General features: G+C 36.5%; 1 protein-coding gene across 2 annotated transcripts in view; it reads right to left on the reverse strand.

Annotated features, from left to right (window-relative positions):
• The window catches only part of SGIP1 (SH3GL interacting endocytic adaptor 1), a 171,945-nt gene that overhangs the window by 16,039 nt on the left and 130,926 nt on the right, over positions 1–24,980 (reverse strand). Inside the window, exons 15-19 of one of the 2 annotated variants that reach the window (XM_037498299.2) lie at positions 24,678–24,805; positions 23,189–23,315; positions 18,445–18,510; positions 17,450–17,509; positions 2,263–2,374 (exon numbers count right to left, since the gene is read on the reverse strand). In XM_037498299.2, coding sequence (XP_037354196.1) covers positions 2,263–2,374; positions 17,450–17,509; positions 18,445–18,510; positions 23,189–23,315; positions 24,678–24,805 — 493 coding nt within the window. The remainder of the gene's footprint in view (positions 1–2,262; positions 2,375–17,449; positions 17,510–18,444; positions 18,511–23,188; positions 23,316–24,677; positions 24,806–24,980) is intronic. The other variant, XM_054690962.1, reaches the window with a different exon arrangement.

A 24,980-nucleotide genomic window follows, 5' to 3' on the forward strand; every position in this document is an offset into this window, starting at 1 on the left:
AGTGAATAAGGAGGTGAGTGATGGAGACAAGTCCAGAGATAGGGAGGAGCTGATAGAAATACAATGAGAAAGGTGACAACAGAGATGGGGTAGAGTCCAGGAAGGACAGATCAAGGAGGGCCTTATAGACTATTATAAAGCATTTGGTTTTTACTTGGAACAAAATAGGAGGATATTGAACCTATGACTTGATATCTTGAGAATAGATTTTAGGTCTTCCTGAATAATGAATGCATGAATGAACGAATGCATGAAAGCCAACTAGTAAACAAAGCAAAGAAGAATCCATTGTGTGATTCTCAGTGTTTTTCATTCTGGGATATGGCATCTCTCCATACCCCTACCTATTCAATTTTTTAAAGTCTGTCTTTGTTCACTTTTCTCAATTCAGGTCACCCTGAATTGAGGTTCAACTTAGCTTTTTAAGGTATAGGTCAACCAATAATATGTAGTTTTTAGAACTGGTTTGAGAACATTATATAAATTCTTTTTTTCAAAGAAGATTGTACAGAATAAACATGCATGCATAAAGTATGTAGGCAATCTAACTCACAGTACTCTAACAATTCAAAGGCATATGATATATGAGGTTGCTTTTAACTTCTATTGCTATGTGGATGTGGCACATGAATTTCCTGCTTTGAAGATGAAAGAGAAAGGACAAAAGAAGAACCAGAGTATCATATGTTGAAGCTTGATTCCACATGTGATGGTATTTGGAGATGGAAACTTTGGGAGATGGTTAGGCCATGAGGATGAGCCCTCCTGAATGGGGCCAGAGCAATTATTAAAAAAAGGCCCCACAGAACTTCTGAGCCCCTTCCATCATGTGAGGTTACTAAGAACCAAAAATTGACTCTCATCAGATACGGAATCTGCCAACTGCTTGATCTTGGACGGCCCAGCTTCCAGAATTGTGAAAAATAAATTTTAGTTATTTATGAGCCACCCTGTCTATTGCATTCTGTTACAGCAGCCCCCACAGACTAGGAAACCAGAGTCCACAGTGCTGTGTCTCTGCAATACTCTAGGCCTAGAATAAAACCTAGAGGCGGCTGAAAAGGACATGACATTTAGGGAAATTGATAGACCCCAGTGGCTTGGTGGGACACTTAAGGAACAGTTTATAATTATATTCATTTCCCAGCATAATACTTTCATTTAGATTTTAAAATATGAGTGTTTCTGAAGTATAAAGAGGATTCATGATTTGCCGCACAGTTTCCCATCTAAAATATAGTTAGAGATCCAAATTCTAGTTATACTTAATTAGCACTGTTTCAAAATTTATATTAAATAGTCTAATTCTATACACACATTAGTTTTTTCCTTTTCATTCTTATTTCCATAGAAAGTAATGTATTCCAAGTCCTAATTCTTGTAAGTTAAAAAAAAAAAATAATTCTTTCCTCACTGTGGTTTATTCTCTATTTATCAAATTCAGTCTTGGAATTATGTTAGTAATACATTTGAAAATCATTTTGACTTAGTTATTTAGTGTGGATGTTTAATCACTTTTAACTTTTTTTGGATCATGAATCCCTTCGTGAAATTGATGGCTAGCGGCCCTCTCTATGGAAAGAGCACATATGCCCACAAGCAAAAAGATCTGTTATTTGAGGGAGTACATAGACTTCCTGAAACCTATCCAGAAAACTCTATGTAGACAGTGAAAATACTCACTCATATTAAGTATTCATGGTCAAGTTCATGATCGGTGTGTACTGATATAAGTGAAATTAAGTTCACGTAAATGGATAGTGGTACGTTTTTCCCTAGAATTTTTACTTTTCTGTGATTATATTTTGGGGGTGCAGTTTTTCCCTACTTAGTTTAACATACAACATGTCTTCTTACTAATCTGTTGTAGGAAGGTTTTATTGAATGTTCATTCCAATGCATTATTTTTTAAATTTATCTGTGGGTGATTCCTACGCAGGAATATTCAAGCAATAAAAGAAATGATTTGGACTCAACTTACTTTTGTGAAATGATAAATTTTCTTCTTGTTGACAGAGTTGGGTCAAGGTTTTCTTTTATTTGGAACCAAAACTGAATCAGAGATTTATGGTTACCATACTAAACTTTTGGTGCATTTTTTAAAGCATTGAAGTAATATTCTTAATTAAATTTTCTTCTCTACCTAATATTAGCTGGATTTTTGGGGGTGTTTTAGGATAAGAAATGAAATAGTTTATTTAGGGTGTTCCCCACTGACTAGAATGGAGTTTGGAGACTACAGAGGCTCAAGGCCCAGCTTACTTGCTTGGATCTGCTCCTTTGAAGTAGGCATTGACCGTTTCTGTAAATGCTGCTGCTACAGGGAGGGTGTCTTGGGCTCCCATCGTTAAGGGACTGGGTCCCCTGGAAGAACCTGCATTAAATGAAAAACTTTCATTTATTATGAACATAGGAGACATCTTAGTATATGTGGAACTAAAAGTCCCTTAAAAGACTAAAGGATGAAATGTGTTACTGAAAACAAAAGTAATATAATGTGCTAAGAATCATAATATTCTCAACATAGAGCTCAAGTATTTAAGAGGAAATATTTGGCTGTTTTACAGACAAACACACTTGAAACTAATTCAATTATGTATTTTACTACAGAAAAAATCCAAGCAGAAGAATAAAGTCAGGAGTTTTCAGCGTTTTGTATAACATATAAGGCAGTCCTTGCATGACAGTTTGTACAGCAGGTAGTTAATAAAGAAAATCTTCAGCTTCCTATTTTATCATTCTACCTCTACAATTGCCCTTATTAAAACTTTTTTTTCATTTATTCATTTTGAAGGGGTAAAAAACCCATGTGGTTTGATGTTGTATATTGTCCTTTTCTGAATTATTTCCATTTCAAAAACTTCAATTATTCTCAGATCAGATAGGCTCAATTTTACATGCTCAAAATCATATATAATCAAAATCTACATCTTAGCACAAACACAAAAATGCATCAATTTATATGATTAAAAATAACAGTATTCATGTTTATTGAAAACCTACGCTACATTAGCAGGTTACCTTATAAGCACTACCTCATTCAAGTCCCACATTAGCCCTTTGGGGTAAGCATTATCATTCCCATTTTACATTAGAAAACTGAAACTCAAATTGGTAAGTTACTTGCCCAACAAAACAGAATATAGTTAGTTAAGTGGAAACTAAAATTCACATTTTATTTGCTGCCCAAAAGGCTCATGTTTTTCCTATTATACCATATATTTGCCTAAACATTTTCTTGAATAGTTTTGACATAACTTGAGGTTTCCAAAAGCAGCAAAGTTGAGATTATTGTCTTTGTTATTAATTTCAAGGCAAGGTAGTGGACATTGAAGTTTTAGTAGTTACAGAGCATTTAATGAACTACAGGCTCACAGCTTCTTTCTACCAAACACAGCACATTTACTACAGCCAACCTTGTCTCAGACTACATGTTATGCTTTCAAAAATTTTGCCTTCAGTAACTTCTGTTCTCTTTCCCAGGTACAAAAAGATCTACCCATTATGTATCTTCCTCCTTGATAAAGTTTTCCCTAATAATTCTAGCTTATGCAGGTCTCTTCTTTTTCTATCTTCTCTTGATTTTTAGTATCTTGAACTTGGTAACTGAACATTAATTTAACAAGCATATGTTTACTATTATATTTCATGGGCTATGATAAGTACTGGGGATTAAAAGCTAAAAATAATTCTTTTCCTCAAGTTGCTACAGATCATCATTATCACAACATTTGTGACTAACATTACCTCCACTGCCACTCTTTGTTTTATGCTTTGTAGTTGAGGGAACTAGGGTTCTGAGTTCATACAACTTGTTTGGTCTTGATAGCAGAATATTTATGATTGGTAGCCAGGTATATGTAAGTGCAAAGTTTAGGCTATGAACTCTATATTATTTCACTCCTTAGTAATCAATTATAGTACCATTTGAGAGCAAGGAAACAAGTATAGAACTGTTGGATGAGTCTTAAGATGAAGTATGCAGGTTTAAGTTTTTGCTGTTCACAGACTAAGCATTTATGAGGAAGGAAGTCTGACGTGAACTTCTTTTATGGGACTTCCCTAAATCAGAGCCAGGATGACACTGACCTTTCATTAAATATATGTTGAATTGTACCCATTGTTGAATTAGACCTGAGTTCATGCACATGTATAAATAAAGAGGGCACACTGAACAGAGGCCATTATTTTTTAACTGTGCTACTCAGTTTATTTGTTCACTTATTCATTCAAATGCTTACTGCATGACTACTAGGTCCCAGAAGAGAATGGCTTTCCCAACTTTGACTCTAACTGGATGAGAGTGGTGAGAATGCTGGATTCTCACCATGGATCAGGGACGTAGCCACCACATGGCTGAAGAGTTTGGTGAGGAGATACATAGATTATCAATCAAATAAGTAGAATAATTCGATAAATTCAGTGAGAAAGAGATGGGTAAAGTATTATGAAAGCATTAAAGGTTGCTTGAATAGATGAGGAAATGTTTCCTTGAAAAAGTGGTATTAGAGCTATGGTTTGAGGATAAACATGATTTTATAAAGAGAAGGAAGAAGATCCAGCAAGTATGTGTGTATGGAATTGAGAAACCACAGGAAGTATGACATTGTGTGTGCATATGTGAGTGTGAGCATGTGTGAATATTGTGGGTATTGCACAAAGAGACATGGAAAGATAGGAGTCTTAGGGTTAGGAATTAGGTGATGAAGAGTTTTGTATAAATATTTAGAAAATGTTATCTTCATTTTTTTGTAGGTTTTAACATCATAGAGACATTTTGGTAATCTAATACAAATCGGTAGATGCTTTTTAGAACAGAGAGCATGTACATACATTAATATTATTTGAAATAGAATTATACATTTCTTGAAGTTCTTTGGGATTCCAGTGCTGAGTGAAGACCCCCTTCTAGAGCAGATGGGAGGCTCCTGAAATATTTGAAATAGGTGTTTACAATGGGGCTTGAGTTTAGATCACCCTAGTTATAGTATGATGGATAATTTAGTGAGGGAGACAATAATGTTGGTGAGGAGAGATCTTTGAAAGAAAAAAATGTTGATAACAAATGCAGATGGTATTAGACAATGGACATATTTTTCAGTTTTTCAAAGCATTTAATGTTCTTCCATGCTGTTCATGTGAATAAAATAGTAAAAGATGGATAATAATCTTGCAAGTAAATTGACAGGTGAATCACAATATCCAATGAACATGAATCAGTGGTTCTATGTTCCTTGGGCAGGGAAATGCTAATGGACTATTCCAAAGATTTATCCTACTCTGGTATCTATAGTGCCTTTGATAAAACTAGAAAAGAAGCTCAGAAATGTCACACTTTTGTGGCTAAGAGCATGGGATTTGGCATCATTTCTACTTGGGAATTGAGTCCTATATCTCACATTTTAATCTAAATGATCTTTGGTAGGGATAATATAATAATATCCATTTTTGCAGGCTTGTTTTGAGGATAAAATGAAGTACACCATTCAACATTCTTGATTTATAGTATGCCCACCAATAATGATTAGCTATTTTTGTGATTATTATCACAACTTAAGATAATACAGTGTCTATCTTTAAACATTGACAAACTCATAGTAAAATGACCTCAAACTTTTGAATTACTGAACTGAAACTGCTAAGAAAAGTATCATCACAAACAACTGTGGAGTTATATCTCAAGATTGAACATTCATCAAACAGTTGTAGTTTTTTGGTTATTAAATCATCAGATTTCTATTGTTGGTTTCCAAACATTTTGTCTATTGGGCTATACCAGTACATGAGTAACAGATGAATCACTAGAAATGATGGTGTTACTGTGTTTTGTTTGTCTCCTTTATGTCAAAGCTCATCAGCTTTCAGGATACTTATCCATGAGAAAAAGACCAAAAGCTTCAGTGTAATGCTCTGTAAGGCCATCAGTGGTGGTGCTGCAGTTTGAATGTTTGCATGCCCTCCAAATTCAAATGCTGAAAACCTAAGATGACATTATTTGGGGAGGTGGGCTTTGGGAAGTGCTTAGGTCATGAAACTGGGACACTCATGAATGGGATTAGTGTCCTTTATAAAAGACGACCCAGAGAGTTTCCCACCCTTCCATCATGTTGAGGACACAGCAAGAGGCAATAATCTGCAACTTGGAAGAGGGTCTTAACCAGAACCCAAACATGCTGTTACCCTAATTTTAAACTTCTAGCATCTAGAAGTGTGTGAAATAAGTTTTACTGTTTATAAGCCACCCAGACTGTGGAATTTTGTTAAACAGCCAGAATAGACTAAGATAGGCAATCAGACCCAGATTATCCTTCATGATTTGGCTCCTCTCAACACCTCCAACAATTCTGGGCACTACAGCCCTTAATGCAGATTTAATCAGTAATTTGGGGGAAGGCAAACACATCAAAACTTTACAAACAACCCTTTTTACCTTAAAGGACACACAATTTATAGTCATATTTATTCACATTGCTATTGCGGTTAACATGACGTTTTTTATTTCACTGTTTTTCATTTATTACATAACTTTCCTTATTTCTATCTGGCTAAATCTGATTTTCAATAACTATATATTATTCTACAAACATTCTTTAAATTGTGGACCATTTTTAGGCAGCAGTGATTCCAAATCAATCTTTCTTTTCCTTTTAAATAATTTTTTAATGATACAGCTTTATCACTAAAAATAGGATGACTAAATCAAAAGGCAGATAAATTTTTGATTTCTTAGCCTGCCACATGATTTTAAATAAAGATGACACACAATGAAAATGCTCTTAGTAATAAATACATACTTCTATACAGTATCTTAGTCTGTTTAATACAGCTGTTGAAAAATTGGACTAAAACCAAGAATATTTAAAATACTGAGAAAATCAAACCTCACAGTCTAAGAGGACTAAGAGAGGCCTCAAAACTATTTTCAGTGTCTGAAATATTATTACCACACAGGGACTCAGGAGACTAGAGCTCTTTGTCATGAATCTGCAAGTTAATAGGTTTGTGATCCTGGGTAAGTCAATTAGCTGGAAGTTTTTCAACCATAACATGAAGACAATAGGCCACATAATCTCAATGTCTTAAGATCCTGTAATTTGAAGTTGTTTACACACATTAAAAAATTGTTTTGAGCAATAAGAGCAACTATCTGAAAAATAAGCTGCTCTGAAAATAATATCCCTTCCCTGGAGGTTTGGGTAGATCTGTCACATATTAACTGAGCCTCCTACTGTGTACAAGATAGTGATAGGACTTGACAGAAACTTGCAGGAAATAAGACATAGACACAGTGAAAACCTAATTACAGAAACATGTACAAATTCATTTAAAACAACAGTTCAAGCGTGAGCACTGTGAGAATACCAGCCCCTGGCAATCCTGATCTTTTTACTGGTTCCATGATTTTGCCTTTTTAGAATGTTATTATTGTTGAAATGACACAGGATGTAACCTTGTAAGATTGAGTTCTTTCACTTAGTAACATGCATGTAAGTTTCCCCCTCTGCCTTATAACTCTGAAAGGGTTTTTATTCATAGTTTGAAGTTGCATTCAAACTGAATGAGGAGACTTAAAAGAGGGAACCAAGAAGCTTCTGTACTAAGATGCATTTGTTTCTTATTTCTGGTATATCGCTGATTATCTGAAATGACCTTTTGAGGCTTTGGTACTGACCAAGCCCAGGAGCCACCTATTATATTTCCACCAGATGCATTGATGGGTGTATTTTTTTCCTTTTATGGTAATAATGACCCAAAACATTTTCTGAATGTCCCTCACTCAAAAGAAATAATATAATTCAATAACTTTAAAATGCATAATGGTTGCCTTTCCTCTGTTCAAAATTGAGGACTTTTAGGCCTCCCTGGTGGCACAAGGGATTAAGATGCAATTTATGAAGCTGTTCACAGCCTCTGCAGCATGAGTTCCCTCCCCTGGCTGGCAAGAGAGCAACCCACATGGCGCAGCAGACCTCTCCGCTGCTCCTCTCAGCAGTGTACTTTGGTCAATCTGCCTGTTCTGTTCCCCACTCTGTCTCTGGTGAAAACTCTCACCACCCCCCCACCCCCACACCTCTGGCCTGTACCCCAGCTCTTGTATGCATAAAGAACTAAATCTTTAAAAAAAACAAAATTGAAGCCTTTTACTCTCCTAGCAAAGGATGAATTTCGGTCACATTTGACTGACTACAGAAACATAAAACAGAGTTATCAGATGGAAAACTAACAAGAACAATATAATGCTCTAGCCTGGAAAGGAAGATTGCAATGTGTAGACAATTGCAGAATTCATCACATAAGCTGAATTCTTCCTAGAGCTGGAAAAGGGAATAAGAGCCAATGATTAATAGAATAGAAAAGTTAAAGAATATTCATTCATTTATTCTTTCATTCAGGAGTTCACAAGCACTCTATGAGACTTAAGCTATTGATACATGCTCTGTGTAAGAATTATGGAAGTGAAATGATATGGTTCCTGCCTTCTAAGAATTCACAAAGGTATTGTGTAGCAAATGTCATAATGGAATTGAGAAGCATGCTGGGAAAGTATGATCAATGGATAGATTTCAACTGGCAAGAAGTATCCTGGAGGCACAAGGATATGAATTGGCTGAAATTATGTGATAAGAAGGACATTAGTCAGCTGAGAGTATTCCTGTTTGAAAAATAACTTGAGCAAAGACATCAAAGTGAGTCATATCTATGAATGAAGGGATGGTGAACACAGGGGAAGGTGAGATCATTTCAAGAGATGATCTTGGAAAGTAAATGAGAGTATATTCTGAAAGGTTCTAACTACTGAGAAAAGAAACTTGAATTGCAATCTCTATGCAAGGTGGAATTTTGATCATCTTTCTTTGTGGTGTAGCGGCAGGGAGAAATTTGGGGATTTACTGAAGCAGTTCTAGAGAAACAGTAAGGGACTACCATGCCACTTTCATGGAAAGATCTGGAAAATACCACTGAGATAGAAACAGTTGACATTTAGTGGGATGTGGAAAGGGGTAAAAGCTTCCCCTGAGATAGGGAAATGGGTGCAGTTGTTAACCTGGAGAAAAAGAGTCTCTAAGAATGCTAGATTTGGTCATGATGAATGAGTTGTATTGAGACCTCTTAGCTCATGTCTAGTATGAGTCCAGGAGTAGACAGACTGGAGATTTGGTTGTTATTTGCTTAGAGATAAAGTCTGAATTCATGGTGGTGAGGATTTAACTTTGGGGCAATCTTCTATTGGGAAACCATATTGGAAAAGGAATGTGTTGTGACTTGTTCCATTGTGTTTTTTCCCTAAAGAACCACACAAATATTAGTGATTACATTTCAGTGCATAATATTCAATGGTTATGTTTTTTGTGGAATATACTAAGTCCCTAGATCTTTGGCTGACCTATTTCTCACAGTGGTTCATGCTTGAGGGTGTCCCTAACTGATTAACCCAATTGCACTCTGGGTATGACTATTAACCTATGTACCAGATAAGAAAAGTGTAAACATTAAGCTTAGGACAAAAACACCACCTTCTATGTGGCTAGTGCTGCAAATACATGATAGCACAGAGATGACACATTGCCTCTTTACCTTACCTGTTGCCCTTCAAGCCCTCCTGTCCCTTCTTGAGTATGTGTCCTGAATTATAACATTTTCTACACAGTATTATTACTACTTGTTTAATGTCTGGCTTTTATGTTCCATAAAATAATTTTAATATTATATGCACATAGTAAGTAATTGATAAATCCTTGCTGATTGAATACAGTCATAACAGGTCTCTCTCTACAATAAATTATCTAGGCCTTATTCTACAGGTTTGTTCTTTGTTTTCTGTCAGATACCCACCTATTGCAGAATTTCTTCAAATTTCTTCAAATTTCTATCTTCAAATTTCTTTTTTTTTCTTTCTCCTGACACACAGACATGAACATTTAAAACTGAACATATTATGAAACTGAAGGAACTGCTTATATTTATTGTGTATATCAAATAAAAATAATGACTCGTATAAACCTTGAAAATAACTGGATAATCAATTTGGTACTTCATTGATTAAAAATGGGAAGAAAGTTGGTTTCTCTTTATCTATTAAAAATTAGCTCTTGAGAAAAACTTAAAAATTTTTCCTACTCAAGTCTGCAGTGAACTTGATGTATATTCATATTCAAAAGAAGGGAATAGTTATTTGTTAATATTAGAGTTTGACTTAAAAGACTCATGGTCACTCCAATATGCATATGCCTAGACATGTTTATAATAAATATTCTCACCAAGAGTCAGGAATGTCTTCATATGTTTATAGGTATGTGTACAAAATTGATTATGATGCATACACAGCAAAATGCTAAAGTTTTCCATATTTATTTACTAATTCTGCAATAGGTAGGTATCTGACAGAGGAAAGGAGGCCTAGATAATTTACTGCAGGGAGAGACCTGCTATGACTGTATTCTATCAGCAAGAATTTATTGAATACTTACTATGTGCATGATAATATTAAAATTATTTTATGGAACATAAAAGCCAGACATTAAACAAGTAGTAATAATACTGTGTAGAAAATGTTATAATTCAGGAGCTAGGAGTTAGGAAGAACTTCCAGAGGAAGATATGGGAGTGACATTTAAGCCTACCCAGAGTCTGCTTTGAAGAAATATGAAATGTTGCTGAATTAGACTTCTCATATAAAATTCTAAGGTGTAGATGTAGATGTTAAATTGTAAGGTGTAGATGTTAACCTACAGGTATACTGGTGTTATTCTAGATAGCAGGAATAGAGAAAGTATCCCCAATTAATTTATTGATTTATCACTTTATTACTTTACTCTCTGTATGCACACACATATAAGTATATCTATAGAGCTAAATAAGAAAATATGGAATATGTACAGAGAGAGAGAGAGAGAGAAAGAGAGAGAGAGAGAGAGAGAGAGAGAGTTTGTGTGATATGTTTGCATATGCATTGGCTATGGAATTCACCTTCTAGGTCTGATTCTAGCCTCAGCACAATGTATTAGTTTCCTCCTCTGGAAATAGGACTAGCAATTGCTCCTATTTCACAGGTGTGTAGTCAAGATTAAATAGCCAGTCACTGAGGTCCTTGCACATGAGGTGCTCACTATTACCTGTTACCACTGTTGTCTAATTTCACACACCCCTTCCTTGTAAGATGGCCGTGTTAGTTTTGCCTGCTTTGGAGAAGTCTCAGTTGCATTACTCTGGTTACCGTCCACAGAAAAACATCTGGCAACTTGACCTGCTGTGAGTTGCTACATGGCCTCCCTCCTGCTCAGTGGGGACAAAAAGTCATCTTTTCTTCACTGCTTAGGGAGCAGATGATTCTGAAGCAGAAGCCTCCTCCCTGCTGGACACCCACCATGACACTGGAGTCTATCTTTACTGCCGACTTGTGGAGACTAATGATCTGCCTAGTGATGATCTCCCAAGGGTGCGGTGTTAACGCTGATGAGAGCTAGTGGAAGCCAATCTGTCACCATGCCTTTTATTAAAGGATTTGCGAACCAGGACATCTCAACATTTTGATAATGAATTTCAAACTTCCTGAGAAAAGAGCAGAGAATGACCAGGGGAACTGCTTTAACTTTGCTGTTGTGAGCCTTAGTAATGCAATAGCTTTTTAGTTATTATGTGTCTTCTGAGAAGAACTCTCCAGAGACTGAGGCTGCTCTCACCTGTTGTACTCTTCTGGTCAACGAATGACTACCCCAGGCAGAAAGGAGAGCTGACATGTGAATGAAGAAGTGAGCCAAAGAGGTGCTGTTAAAACCTGGGAGAATCCCACTTTAAGCCGTTTGATGTATCTGGAATGAATATATTTAATCAACACCATAGATGCTCCTAATAGATTTTAGTGAGTTACTTGTAAAATATCTATGTAAACTATAAAGCATGATACAAATGTGCTCATTTCCTAAAATAATAGTTAACATTAATGAATACTTCATATGTGCTAAGCACATGCTAAGAGTTTTGTGTGCGTTACTTCACTTAGGAAATCAAAGGTTCATTGTGGGTCTTTAAGATAAGGAATTTAAGAGATCATTGCACTTAGCATTTTAATCTTTTTGTTGTCAGCAATCTTGAAACATGCCTATGGTAATTTCTTTCCAGACTTTCGACAGGCAGTTTTCGTGCACTTGTTCCTCTCTTCTGCTGGCTCTGCTGTGATAAGTCTCCAGGACACAAGTAAATATGACCTTGAAGCTTCTTTTCCTGCTGGCTTACATTCACACTGTGTGCTATTTACAATTGTGTTCTTAGTTTTCTGTTCACAGTAATTATAGCATGGCTTCCCGTAAGATCTGCGTTAGAGGCTTGAAATGTGCCCCCAAGAAAACACAAAAGATTATTCCAGAGAACTGGCAAGGGAGAAAGGGTGATGTTAGTTTTTCCAGGATGTTTTGGTGACTTGTAAGGCTTGCAGCTGTCATTGTACAGGGTGAATCCAGGAAGCGGAAGAAAGAGTTATCTATGTTGGTTATTCCTTTCCTTAGATTTTGCTGGACCGCTCAAAGCCTTCTCCCCATGAAACTGGCAGCTCAAATAGCAGGCTTTCAGGCAGTCAGGCTATGACAGACGGCATTCTCTAGCATCTACATTCATAAGTATCAACCCCCTACAGGGAATAACTTTCAGTAGTGTTCAAAATTACAGATTCTACTTTTTAACTGTAAGTGCAACAACAGGAAGCATTCAAGAAATGAATAAAGGAGAAATGCAGAATCCTCAGTGTTATCCAGATCCTAATGACTCCCAACTTCCATTTGTGATATTTTTGGTGACAAAATAGAATCTATACATACCTATTTTTTATTAATGGATGGTTAGGTTTTTACTTTTTTCTTTTGTTATTTTGTGAAATGGTTCAATGAACAACATTAAATCTATATTCTCATGTTCTTGTCTGAATTTTTCCTGAAGATTAAGTGGTTGAAAGTTGTATTCCTAAAGAATTTGCACATTTTAAGTATATCAGATATTACCAAACATTCCCCCAAGAAGTTCACACATGATGATTTATGTCAATATTTTTCACCTTTTCTGATCTAATAAGGAAAAGGCTATATGTGGTTATATTTAGCTCCATTTTTGTTTTGAAAAAACTTTTACTGGCAATATAGCATTTCATTCTTTCACTAATCATGCTTTTATTCACTTCAACTATCAAGCATTTGAATTGTTTCAAGTTTTCCCGCAGGCAATGAACATCCTTATACACAACACACATAAGTCTTTGGCTCTAAAATATTTCCTTATAATACATTTTGAAAATTGGAATTATAGATTAAAAGTTATAAAACTTTTAAAGGTTCAAGGTACACATTGCAAAACAGTTTTAAAAAGATTGCAGCAGGCTTTTATTTCCACAGACATTATATTAAAGTGATTCATTATATTCTCACAAGCATAACATAATCATTTTTTCAGATCTTTTCTAATCTGACCTGTCCTTCCCTTTGCAGTACTTTGATTATCAAAGTGAGTCTGAACTTATTTCCATACCTTTTAATGTATGCTTCTTCTGTGAATATTTTTCTCCATTTTTTAAAGTCTTAATATTCCAACTTGCACTTGAGTAAATCTCTGACAGGCTAATAATATGCCAGTGTTGTCAACTACATAACCTGATCTTCAAGTAGCCACCACTTCTGTGACCACACATGCCAGATTTCCCAACAAAAACATATTCCTCCTGCCCACTGTTCTCAGATGTATGTTTTAGAACCTCTTACTCCCCTTTTTCCTTAACCCATGTTACTGCTCCCGACCTTTGTAGCTGGAAAGCCTTGCTCCTATTGGGTATGAAACTTCATGATCACTCCAGTTACCTGCCTATTTGGAATTCCTGGATCATATTCAACTTTTTCCTGCCTCCCCTCATGGACTACCCACTCAGCTCAGGAGAGAACGCCTCTCCTGGCTTCACAAGCTCTTGAACTTCCTGTGCTCTGTACTCTGCAATCTAGGGATAAGAGGATGCACAAAGCTATAGAAGACAGAGATGATACTCAGACACAAGAACACTCAAGAATGTATTGTTATAGATTCCTTCCCACTCTCCACCCCCCATTACTTGATACAAGATGACTTTGTAGTTAAATAAACTAACCAAGGAGATAGACACCATGTTTCTGGAAACATCTTGACATATTTCAGGGAATTGTTCCAATATCTAATAGTCATATTTTCTACTTGAACTGGAAATAGTGCTCCACTTCAGAAGAATACTGAATAACTTCAGTAGGATAGACACTTGGATGAATGAATTTTAAAAATTATTATTTTTTGTGACCTTTCCTTTTTTTGAAAGTCCAACTTAAGTAGGTTTAGATTTCAGTGAAATTGTTTACAAAAGCAAAACATTAAGAAAGGTTTTGGAAATCTTGCTAAGTAGAACCATTGTCTAATATGCTTCTAATTCTCTTGCTAAATTAAATTTGGAAGTATGTAGGACCTGATGTTATCACCAAATAATCTCATAAGACAAGTTTCAATTAGTTTGTTGGTTAGTCATTGAGTTCAAACACTTACTGAGTGACTACAGTGCCTAAAATATTCTAAGAACAGAGAATAAGACAAGTAGAGGTTAGGAACATTAAAAAATACTATTTAGACACCAACAAATAACTTAAAAGTTATATAAAACTGATGAGAATCTTTTTTTTTTCTTCTTCTACCATCTCTGAATGAAGGAAGATAATGGTTATTAATGTTAACTATAATAGTGGGTAAAACCAGTGTGTCCCTAAAAGAATATGCTGGAAGAGCTATTCAATAAAACATGTTGAGCAATAGTCTTTTAGAATATGAATACTTGGGTGGGGGAATTATTCTCAAGGCAATTTAACGTGTCACCATTTCTAAGTCATTTTGCCACTACAGCTGATGATTTTAAACTCTTCCCAAGTTGTACTAGCTAATTTCCTTGAGACTAATGCTAATAAATGAAAACAAACCTCTATTTTAAAAACGTACCCATTTTTACTCAGATGGCAAGATTTTTATTTTCTTGTAAGGTTTTCTTGAAATTCACTTTAATGTATTTTTAGCTGCACAAAAATCTCTTGGTAAAATACACAGGGACACACAGCTATGATATGACTGCTGCTATAACTCCCAAACTTGGGAAAAGTCCAAGGTGAAAAGAACACAGTCTTGGAGATTCCAATTAATTTATATTACACTTCTTTCTTGCATAAATATACATCACTGAATACTATTCAGTTATAAAAAGATGAAATCTTGCCACTTTTAACAACACTGATGGAATTTGAGGGCATTATACTAAGTGAAGTAAGTCAAAAAGAGGTTGAAAAATAACAGATGACTTCTTGTATGTGGAATATAAAGAAACAAAGCAAATGAACAGAAAAAAAACCCAACAGAAATAAATTCTTGGATTCTGACAACAGAACTGAGGTTACTAGAGAAGAAAAGGGATGGAAGCAAAGGATACAGAGCGTCCAGTGGACTTTGGTAAAGAATTATGGGTGCTTTGGTGGTGGCTATAGTGTGGAACCACACATCTGAAGGACAGTGAAATACGTACACTGCTTCTAAAATACGTACACTGCTGTACACCAAAGTTGCCTCAGTTTAAAAAAATGCATGAAAAGGTTTCTTGCAATATCTCATGGCCCAAATTTACATGCTTAAGGAATTTAGATCTTACTAATCAGAATCATAACGTGATCAAGTTCAGATATTCAGATATCTGTTAACAAATAATATAGTTCCCTAAAATGAAAAAAAAAAACTGGGATTCACATTATGTTATTCCACACATTTATTAATAAGTACATTTGATTTGATAATATGTATCTAACCTAAAATTATCTTTGGACTGACATTTTCAAAAAAGTTTCTGTTTCAAGGCACCCAAAATAAGAGCAAGCAAGCCAATAGATACTCTAATGTCCAAAAAATCAGTAACAACAATAAAACCGCCAAAGTTATTTTTTGGAGCCCCATTACTTGAGAGCCTCTACAGCATATTACTTAATTTCATGGTAAAAACAGGGTAGACTTCAGCTTCTGCTGTTGCCAGACTGAACCAGAGAAAGAGCCTTACATCTTATGCAGATATTTGCTGTACTTCAAGATTACCAACTTTTTTAGCCACTGCTTCTGCTTCTCAGATGTGCTGATCAGTAAAAAGACACCTGGGCACTTTTAAATTCCACCTGACTCAAAGAGAAAGTTTGGAAGGTCAGAAGTTTGTGGAGTTTTCACTTTGGTTATTACAAAATTAATGACCTGAGATAATGAAGGCTTACACTACATCAAAAACACACACCCTCCCCTGCAAACTACCTGCCCACCTGTCCTCTATCTGGGCCAGTATGAGATGTCAGGGTATTTGGGAAGCTTTAAATCAGACCATATATATATATTTTTTTTTGCTGCTTTCCTAGTCACTCCAACCTAAGGACTTCCCATCCTTAGGATATCTGGGAAGGAAAATTCACTGTTGAGAGAAAAATATCACACCGTACAAACTACTTACAATACCTATTAGTCATTCTAATTTCAAAAATTACATTAAAACACCACTCAAGTTAAGAAAAGTCTTTTTGTTCTCAGAAAATACAAAAACAAGTTCAATATTTAGATACAATTCTAGAACTGGATATTTTTGGGCCAACTTTTAATTTTGGGAAATACGTAGCTATTCAAAACCTTAGAAAGAAGGCCTGGGTAATAAATATTTTTGAGAAAGATGGCCCATTCATTAAGTTAAATTACTGAAATTATGCCTTCCCATTAATTCAAATGGAGCATTTTATCAAACTCTGACCTATTAAGATGATTGAGAATTTAAATATAAAATAGAAGAAAGCTAATCTTACCACAGAATATATGATCCAACATTTAGTTAAGCTATCTGACACTCTATTTGTGCATATATTCCTGAATTTTCTAAAATAACAGGCAATAGTTGTCCAATTACCCTTTCTTGCTCTCCTATCCAGCATTCCTTGTCATAAGAATGTATAAATATATTAACATTTTACAATAGTGGATGTTGTAGCTGATTATCAGTCATCCAAAACACAGTTAAATGCTCATACCAACAACAACAAAAAATCCTTATATTTGTTGCACTGCATTTGCAAAAAGAGTTAGGAAAGAGTCCTGGTTGACAGAGTTAAGTTCCTTGGTCAAAAAGATGTTTTTTCTTCAATCGACCAGTTAATTCAGTAATCAATATTAAGTGCAAATTAGCTTAAATTTTTGTAATATGAAGAATTGAAGATCCCATAGAAACCAAATTCATGTAATGTTTTCTTTAGTATTTAATCTTTTCTAAGTAGCCATAGCATTTTTATACAGAAAGTGAGACTAGGATTTTGGAAGAGAACTGGTGTTTCAAAATGCAGATGGCGAAAAAGGATGAGGGGAGTATAAATTAGAATCTGGTATGCTATGTACTACTTACCTTCAAAAGTCAAATAAAACTTTCCTCTGTCAAACCAAACGAGGGAAGGCTGTTCATTCTCTGTATGGCCAGGAGTTGAAGCGGAATGGGGAAGGTTAAGGAGAGGGAGAGAGAAGGACACAGTATGAGTTACAGAGCAGGTCATTAATCTTACTATGGGGGAGGGCGAAGGCACTGCATGCCATTAGCGTGCAGGATAAAAGGGAAGGCTGGCAATCTATGGGTGTATATATTTTTTAGTACAGGAAACAGAGCAAAAGCAAAGCTATGGAGGCCTACAGGGATGGGCATGTGCTGTAGGTAGCTTGCTACTGGGTGCTTGTGCGCATGGAGCAGAAGTCTTCCTGGCCATGCAGGGGTGTCAGCATATTTTAACTGCACTAGTTTGGCTAAACTGTCATTCAGCAATTGCTGTATCTGTTTTATCTTCAATGTCATCCTATGTTTTCAAAAAGATAAACTTGGAGTTATGGGTTGTATAACACATTAGCTTAGGTTTTAAATGACAACAGCATTGTGTATCAATTTAAATGGGAAGATGTCATATATCTTCCATCCCCTCCTCTGGAATCACTTTAGGCATCCAGACACAAAACACCCTTTGCCTACATACCAAAGAGAAAAGAAGATTACTAATGGTGCTCTACTCTATTTTAAACTTAAAAAGCAGTCACTGGACATGTAATTCTGAGCAGTTAAATTATTCCTTCCTTTGTAAATTCACAAAGCAAGAGCATCTCACCTTTTCCAAACCTCTTCACTGAGAAACTGTCATGCAACCCTGCTGCTTTTTAATGACACTTAAAAAAATTTCAGTGGCATGTGTTCCACAATGAGCAATAACTAGACAGGGTGCGTCCAAGAGGCACCGATGCTCATGAGTGTGATGCTCATGAGGTGAGTAGCATGTCCATGGAGTTTATGGCATTCAGATGGCGTAACAGCTTGGATTTTTGAAGTCTACGTATCTAGAGATCACTCGGCTAGCACCGTACCTGCAGGCGTTTCACAGCGCCTTTCAAACGAGGGCAGTTTGTCATAAAAAACATCATCTTCTGACACTACGAACCAAAGAAATATAAAGGAATGGAAAACAAAAACACAAATACAGATCCCAAATGAAATCAAGCAGCACACTTTATTGATCAAAACACAGGGATGATTTCAATGGAAAAAGGAAACAAAACCTAACACTGGCATGATGACTGATACATTAAAAAGTGATGTGCTTAATTAATGATGAATCTATAAGAAGATATCACAATTTCTTTTTAATGCCAGCATCTGTGAATTTGGCTGAAGTCAGCTCTGTGGCAGAAATCACACCCCCCCCCTTTTTTTCAGAGGGTTGTTAAAGGCACTATCATTAATAATTGATTGTGCAAGTGTATTTCACTCAGACATAATTCTCAGGTGGCCAGACATTTGTCCATCAACACAACCTTTTGACAGAGAATTGACAGCTCAACAGGTTCACCCAGCATGCACCTCTCCCCATGGGGAAAGAGAAAGCTTTTAAGAGACTAGAAAAAAAGCAACACTGTAAATCTGAGGTGCCTGAATGAATCATTCCATTTTAACTTCATCGGTATCCAACCAAATTTAGTTTATCTTTGATTGATAAAGACTGTTAAGTTCTAACAGCAGTGTTGTAATTCTCTCTTTGGCTATGATATTCAGCTGTGGCCAAATGTCCTTATAAATTAGTCATAATGGACCCCAATAGTTCCTGATCTTTGTACATGGTCTCCTTCCTCACTTACTAACAATTGCAGGTAGTTGAATTTTCATTCTATGTGACTTTTTTGGGTAAAAGTTCTCAGCACCACCAGTTCTAAAAGCATTAAAACTTCAATTGAAAACTGAATAAAGTCCATACAAAGATCTGTAATACAAAGATCTACATACAATGTAGAGAAAAAAGTAATGAAATGGATGAGGGTAATAAAATTATTCCATAAACAATGTTTCTTAGAAAATATTCTACTATCTTGTCTCTTAGACTCAGGGAGTAATGCAGGGAAACAAATTTGTCAGTTCTTACGGTTCTAGGATATTTGTCAATTTTTATTTCATACAAGTTGTCTTGTAGGATAGAATAAGTTAATAAAAGTCCTATAAATCTATAGGAGAGGAATAGGACAAATGGAAAGGACACTAAGAAGGACTTTCCACAGTGTGTCTAGAAAGTAAGAAGGAAAACAGTTATATCAGCAGTAATGACTGTAATAGTGCCTTTTCATACCTGCTAGTGGAAAATGATAAGAGAACATTCCATTATTTTAGAGAATGAATGTTCTATTTACAATATCCTTAAAATGGGGTGACTCTTACACTATCATTTGTTCTTTGAGTTGAAGTTAAAAAAGAATAATTCATAGGCATTGAATAGTATGTGTATGAATTTTTAAATGGTAGTGTGGACACTAAGGACTTAGAAGAAAACATCTTAAATAAATTAGAGAACTTAAAAAATGAGTCACTGACTAGCTCTATGCTTGGTTTAAATAAGGGTATATCATTCAAGTACAGAAAAAAAGCTTCCTCAAGAACTATGGATATTGGGCACTGGTACTAGAGATTGACCTTTAAAAAATAACAGATGAAAAAAAGACTAACATCAAATGTGAGATTTTTAAAATTGTGATCAGCAGTATCCACATCTATATATTTTGTGCAGAAAAATTAATATCAATACAGGTATTTTGAAAAGAAATCTTACTCAATTCAGAATTGTCACCAGTTAGGAGAGGGTAAGGCCTGAGGAACCATATTAAATTTTAGAAGCTATGGTTAATACTCCAGCACTGAATATAAATTACTTTTGCTCCAAGTTCTATACCAAAGGAAGCATCAAAGTCCATCTGATACTTCCTTTGGCACCCATAAGTGATTACTTTTCATTCATTACAGATTCTTGGAATTTTAAAGATGCAATTGAAAATGCATAATTAATAATGGAGGAATATAATAAACAGTGCATTTAACAATGAAGAAAAATTGTCTTTATGTTGGTCTCTTTGCATTTTCCCAAATGAAGATGTTTGCAAACATCCAAAGAAACTTTTACTCATGGAAATAGAAACCAGTAACAACAATGGATATTTACAATTAGAGATAACTCTCTTCATCTATATTCTAACTATCTTGGAGTTTGTTTCTTAGACAAACTTTAAGCAGAGAATAGAGACTATTATAAAAATAGAGAACTATTCTTATAATAACAGACCCCCCAAATCAAAAAGTGAGGGTCCTTTGTGCTTTTTTGAGTGCAAAGGAAATTTACTGTACTTCATTGATTCTAAGATGTATACTTTTACACATTTTAACTTCTCTTAAATTGGAATGGATCTTAAAATCAATGTAGGAAGAAAGCATTATGTTTTAATTCAAGTAGCAGTTTTCCTCTCCCCTTGTTGGCTTATATGTGCTATAAAATAACAGCACACCTTCTAATTTGGAGTGTCTTAAATTCAGTGAAGCATGGTTGCATCAGAGTTTTTAATATTGGAGTATGACAATACACAGAAAGTGTTACTTTCTGATGTGGCATCAGATTTACCACTTTGTAATCACAGCTCTCATGGAAAATTTCATGCTCAAAGTCTTCCAGGGACATAGTCTTAGATGAGCTGTTGTGTATAAATATTAGAATTGTTCTTAAAAATCCAGAGCTTGACCTATATTAAACTGTGCTTATTGGTTCCCACAACACCTGCCCCAATTTAGGCTCAAGGTCATAGAAAGTGTCAAAAATTTATTTTAGTGGTGGGAAGGTAATGCTGAGCCATCAACTTCAGAAATTTGTGGCTGGAATTCTCTACCTCCCTTAAACAGTCTGACTACACTAACTTCATACTCCAAGTCAGTCAAGCTTTGGTGCTGAACAGCTAAAGCCCATCCTTTCCAAAAAGAGACAAACAGCAACACACAAGAAGCTGCTGTGACGTCAGTCATTTGACACTGTATTTACTTCAAAGAGAAGTTGTTGTCAGGAGACCCACAGCAGGAGGAAATAAAGAATAGGAGAGTGAGAAATGTAGTGGAGAGATGAAAACTAAATAAAAACAATGGAACCAAACAGATAAAATCAGAATGCCTCTCAGCAATGAAGCAATGTCCTCTTGGGTGGCTTTTTTTTTTTTTTTTTTGGTTAAGCCCCACTGTGATTCATCTTTAAAGAATGTATACTAGATGTGTTAAGAATAAAAGTCACTAGGCAAGATTCAAGATTTTGGCAGCAGAGTGCACAAAAACATGTTGAACAAAAGATGGACACAGTTCAAATTCCCTGTGTGTGTGCAATTTTCTCTATGAATCTCAATGAATTGATAGAGCATGTTAGACAGTCATCTGAGGTCACTTGAGGTCTGCTTTCTGAGTGACAGTTTGTTCTACTTACTGTCCTCTCTGACCAACCAGGAAAATCATTGGCGCGGGTGGAACAAATGATTTTGAGAAACAAACAAACAAAAGAGCAGGAGAAGGGGAAATGGCTGCAGCAATCAAGAGTATTAAGGAAGGTTCAAAAATGAGTTTGGGATATTACAGAAAATACAAACAAAATCCCAGACAGAGATGAGCTAATATGCATCTAAAAATACAAAGTCCCAAATTGCCCTAATTGATGATGCAGATACATAATAGACTTGGCTGTATGAATGTTAAATATTTGTCTGTTAATGAATCATATGAACTTGGATAGCTGGCTATATTTCCATCAAATATGAGGGTTTGTTGGGGATGGTCTGACTAAAATTACAGAGCATAGAACATTGTTGAAATTCTCTTTGGGAGCCCTAAGATACACACATTAATTTATTTTGCTAGGAATATAGAAAGTTCTTCAGAAAAACGTCAAGCTTTAATCAAACTACTTTTCACATGGACAACTGTATAGTGTCCACTCAGTCATCTAGCTCATTTTAGTTTCTGATTCTTCTAAGCAATGCAGGATGGGTCAGCTGGTTTATAACATGGGAGTCATGGAGGTTAAGTTCAGACAACAAAGGAAGACAGTGGGGGAATGGAGGCTGCAGGAGAATACATGGAAGGGGGAAGCCCCAGGTCAGAGACGCCATGCAAACATGGGAGACAGCAGGAGCCTACAGAGATAGGTACAGTGGTGTAGAGAGAGTCCAGCCTTGGGAAGAGCGACTCCAGGCAAAGTGAGCCATTTAAGACCTGGGAAAACCATCCAGCTGAGCAGCCATTCTCAACTCTTCACTTACATCACACCATAAGGAAAGGGACACAAAGGCATTTACAGAAAATGCCACCAACAAATTATTTCGCAGGGAAATTGACCACACATCACTTAAAAGCACTAGAAAAAAATGTCAAAAAAGTGATGAATAAATGAAAACTTCAAGAAAACAAAAGGTCTAAATTTTGTCATTTCTGATGTGGTACACGGTTGGAATTTAAATAAACATGACCCCTCAAAGGAGACTTTTAAATAAGTAGTAATATCATAGTTACAGGACCTTACTTGATGATTTCTTCTTTACTTTAACGAATAGTTCTGTACAGCATAGCATACGAGAATTCCTGTGTTTATCAGTGTAAGGCACTTTGCCTCCTTTGCTGAGAAGGTGCTTTTAAAAGAAGAGTCAGATGATAGTAGCAAAACACACAGCAAAACAGTTTCCACCAGAAACATAAGGCCTCGGAATTTCAGACATAAAAAATAGCCAATCAAAACCACAAACAGATCAAAAGAGAGGAGATAATTTTTACCAACTGTGGGAGTGGTGGCTGCACTCAAGGAATTGGTGGACGATATTGAAGAAGTGCTTTCAGCCCGGGCTAGGGGCGCTATTGGAGGTGGACTGGAGGAATGTATGGGAGGGCTAAAAGGTCTGGGCTGCAGGGAGAAGGAAAGAAATGGAAAGTTAGATACACAGGTCGTGATATTTTTGTTTCATATTTTTAATGTCTCTCGGTTCCAGCTACGGCGACTCACATTCTTAAAAAGAGTACAAGTGACACCATTTTGACACTGAAATTGACCATAGCTATACAGGAACTTGTGGATGGGGCTCAGGAGCCAAAAACCACAATGAGCTTACAGAAGCTGAGATGTGTGGTGTGGTCACCAAGGTTTCCGGACTGAGATCCCGTACCCTCAGGACTAAGAAGGTAACAGTGTCAGAGCTTTTATCCCCTTAGAGATATTTAAATAGAAAATACTGTGCTGTGTTAGTGATAGCAAATATGGACATCACCAGTGTAGGAGGATGCCAAAGAATTTACCTTTGTCAGTAGTCTCCTAACTGTTCATACAGAATCCTTTTGACCCCTCAGCCTAAAAACTAAATGCGAGAAATTTCTGGAACAAATTCCTCACTGGTGACCACTTCTGTTTATACGCAAAGAATGTGCCTACTCCCAATAACTTCTCTGTCATCTGGGGACAGAAGTGAGGACTTGCTCTCTCTTGTTCCCTTTCTAAAGGATGTACCACAATTGAGCATTACTATCTTAATTTGCATCAAACCCATTGTAGCAGAACTAACAGCCTTAGGACCTTCCTGCCACACTTACCCCAATTTTGTCTCAAAGTCATAGGAAATATTAAAATATATATTGTAATGATGGGAGGGAAATGTTGAAGCATCAACTTCAGAAATTTGTGGCTGAAATTCTCTAACTCCCTCAGCCATTTGCCTATATTAGTTCACATTCCAAGTCAGCCAAGGCTTGATGCTTTAGACCTTAACTTGAAAGAAGGTAGCGAGACTAGAAGAGGGTTAAATTTTTTCTTTTTTTCTTTTTTTTTTTTTGTGGGACCCTCACCGGTGGCCAGCCTCGTAACCCAGCACTCAACCACTGCGCCACCAGGGGAGGCCCAAGAGGGTTAAAATTTACAACCATTTCCAATCTGGGCTGTTTACTGCTTCTCAGGCAACCTGATGGTCCCCTGCTTCTGGGGGGCCACTGTATCGATCCCCCAAACTTACACCCCATCGGCACAGCGCGCCGCAGCCGGGAAACCCTGGGCTTAAGCAATCCTCCAACCTCAGCCTCCCAAGTGGCTGGGGCTAAGGCGAGTGGCACAGCACTCACAGTGCAGTCACGGTCCCAGGTGCCGCCTGTCAGGGCCGTTTATTTGGACCAGCGCTCTAAGACTAGACCTGAGGTTGAGATGGCTCGTGGTGGCATTTTGGCTTCTGTTTGTCATTCTCACCATCCGTTTCTGAGCATGCCAGGACAGAAGGTGACCTACCACATCTCCAACTCCAGGCTTTCCTGGAGGTAGCTTTGGCCGAGATGGAGGCCGGGGAGGAGGTGGAGGTGGGGTGGTGCTGCTGCAAGGAACCAGGGGAGTGGCAGGCCGAGCAGGGGATGACGCACCTGAAAAACAAGCTGGTATTAAAAAAGGCTGGACACCCAGGCGGCCACAGCACGGCATCACTTGATGCTCCTCCTGTACCCGCCGTACAATGCCTGTCCCCGACACATTTTTTTTCCCACCTCAGCAGCTCATTTACTCAACATTCTTGCATGTGGTGTGTGTGTTTTTCTTTTT

Source organism: Talpa occidentalis, unplaced genomic scaffold (genome assembly GCF_014898055.3).
Source record: "Talpa occidentalis isolate TD23 unplaced genomic scaffold, MPIMG_talOcc4v2.1 talOcc4.9, whole genome shotgun sequence".
NCBI classification, from domain to species: Eukaryota; Metazoa; Chordata; class Mammalia; order Eulipotyphla; family Talpidae; genus Talpa; species Talpa occidentalis.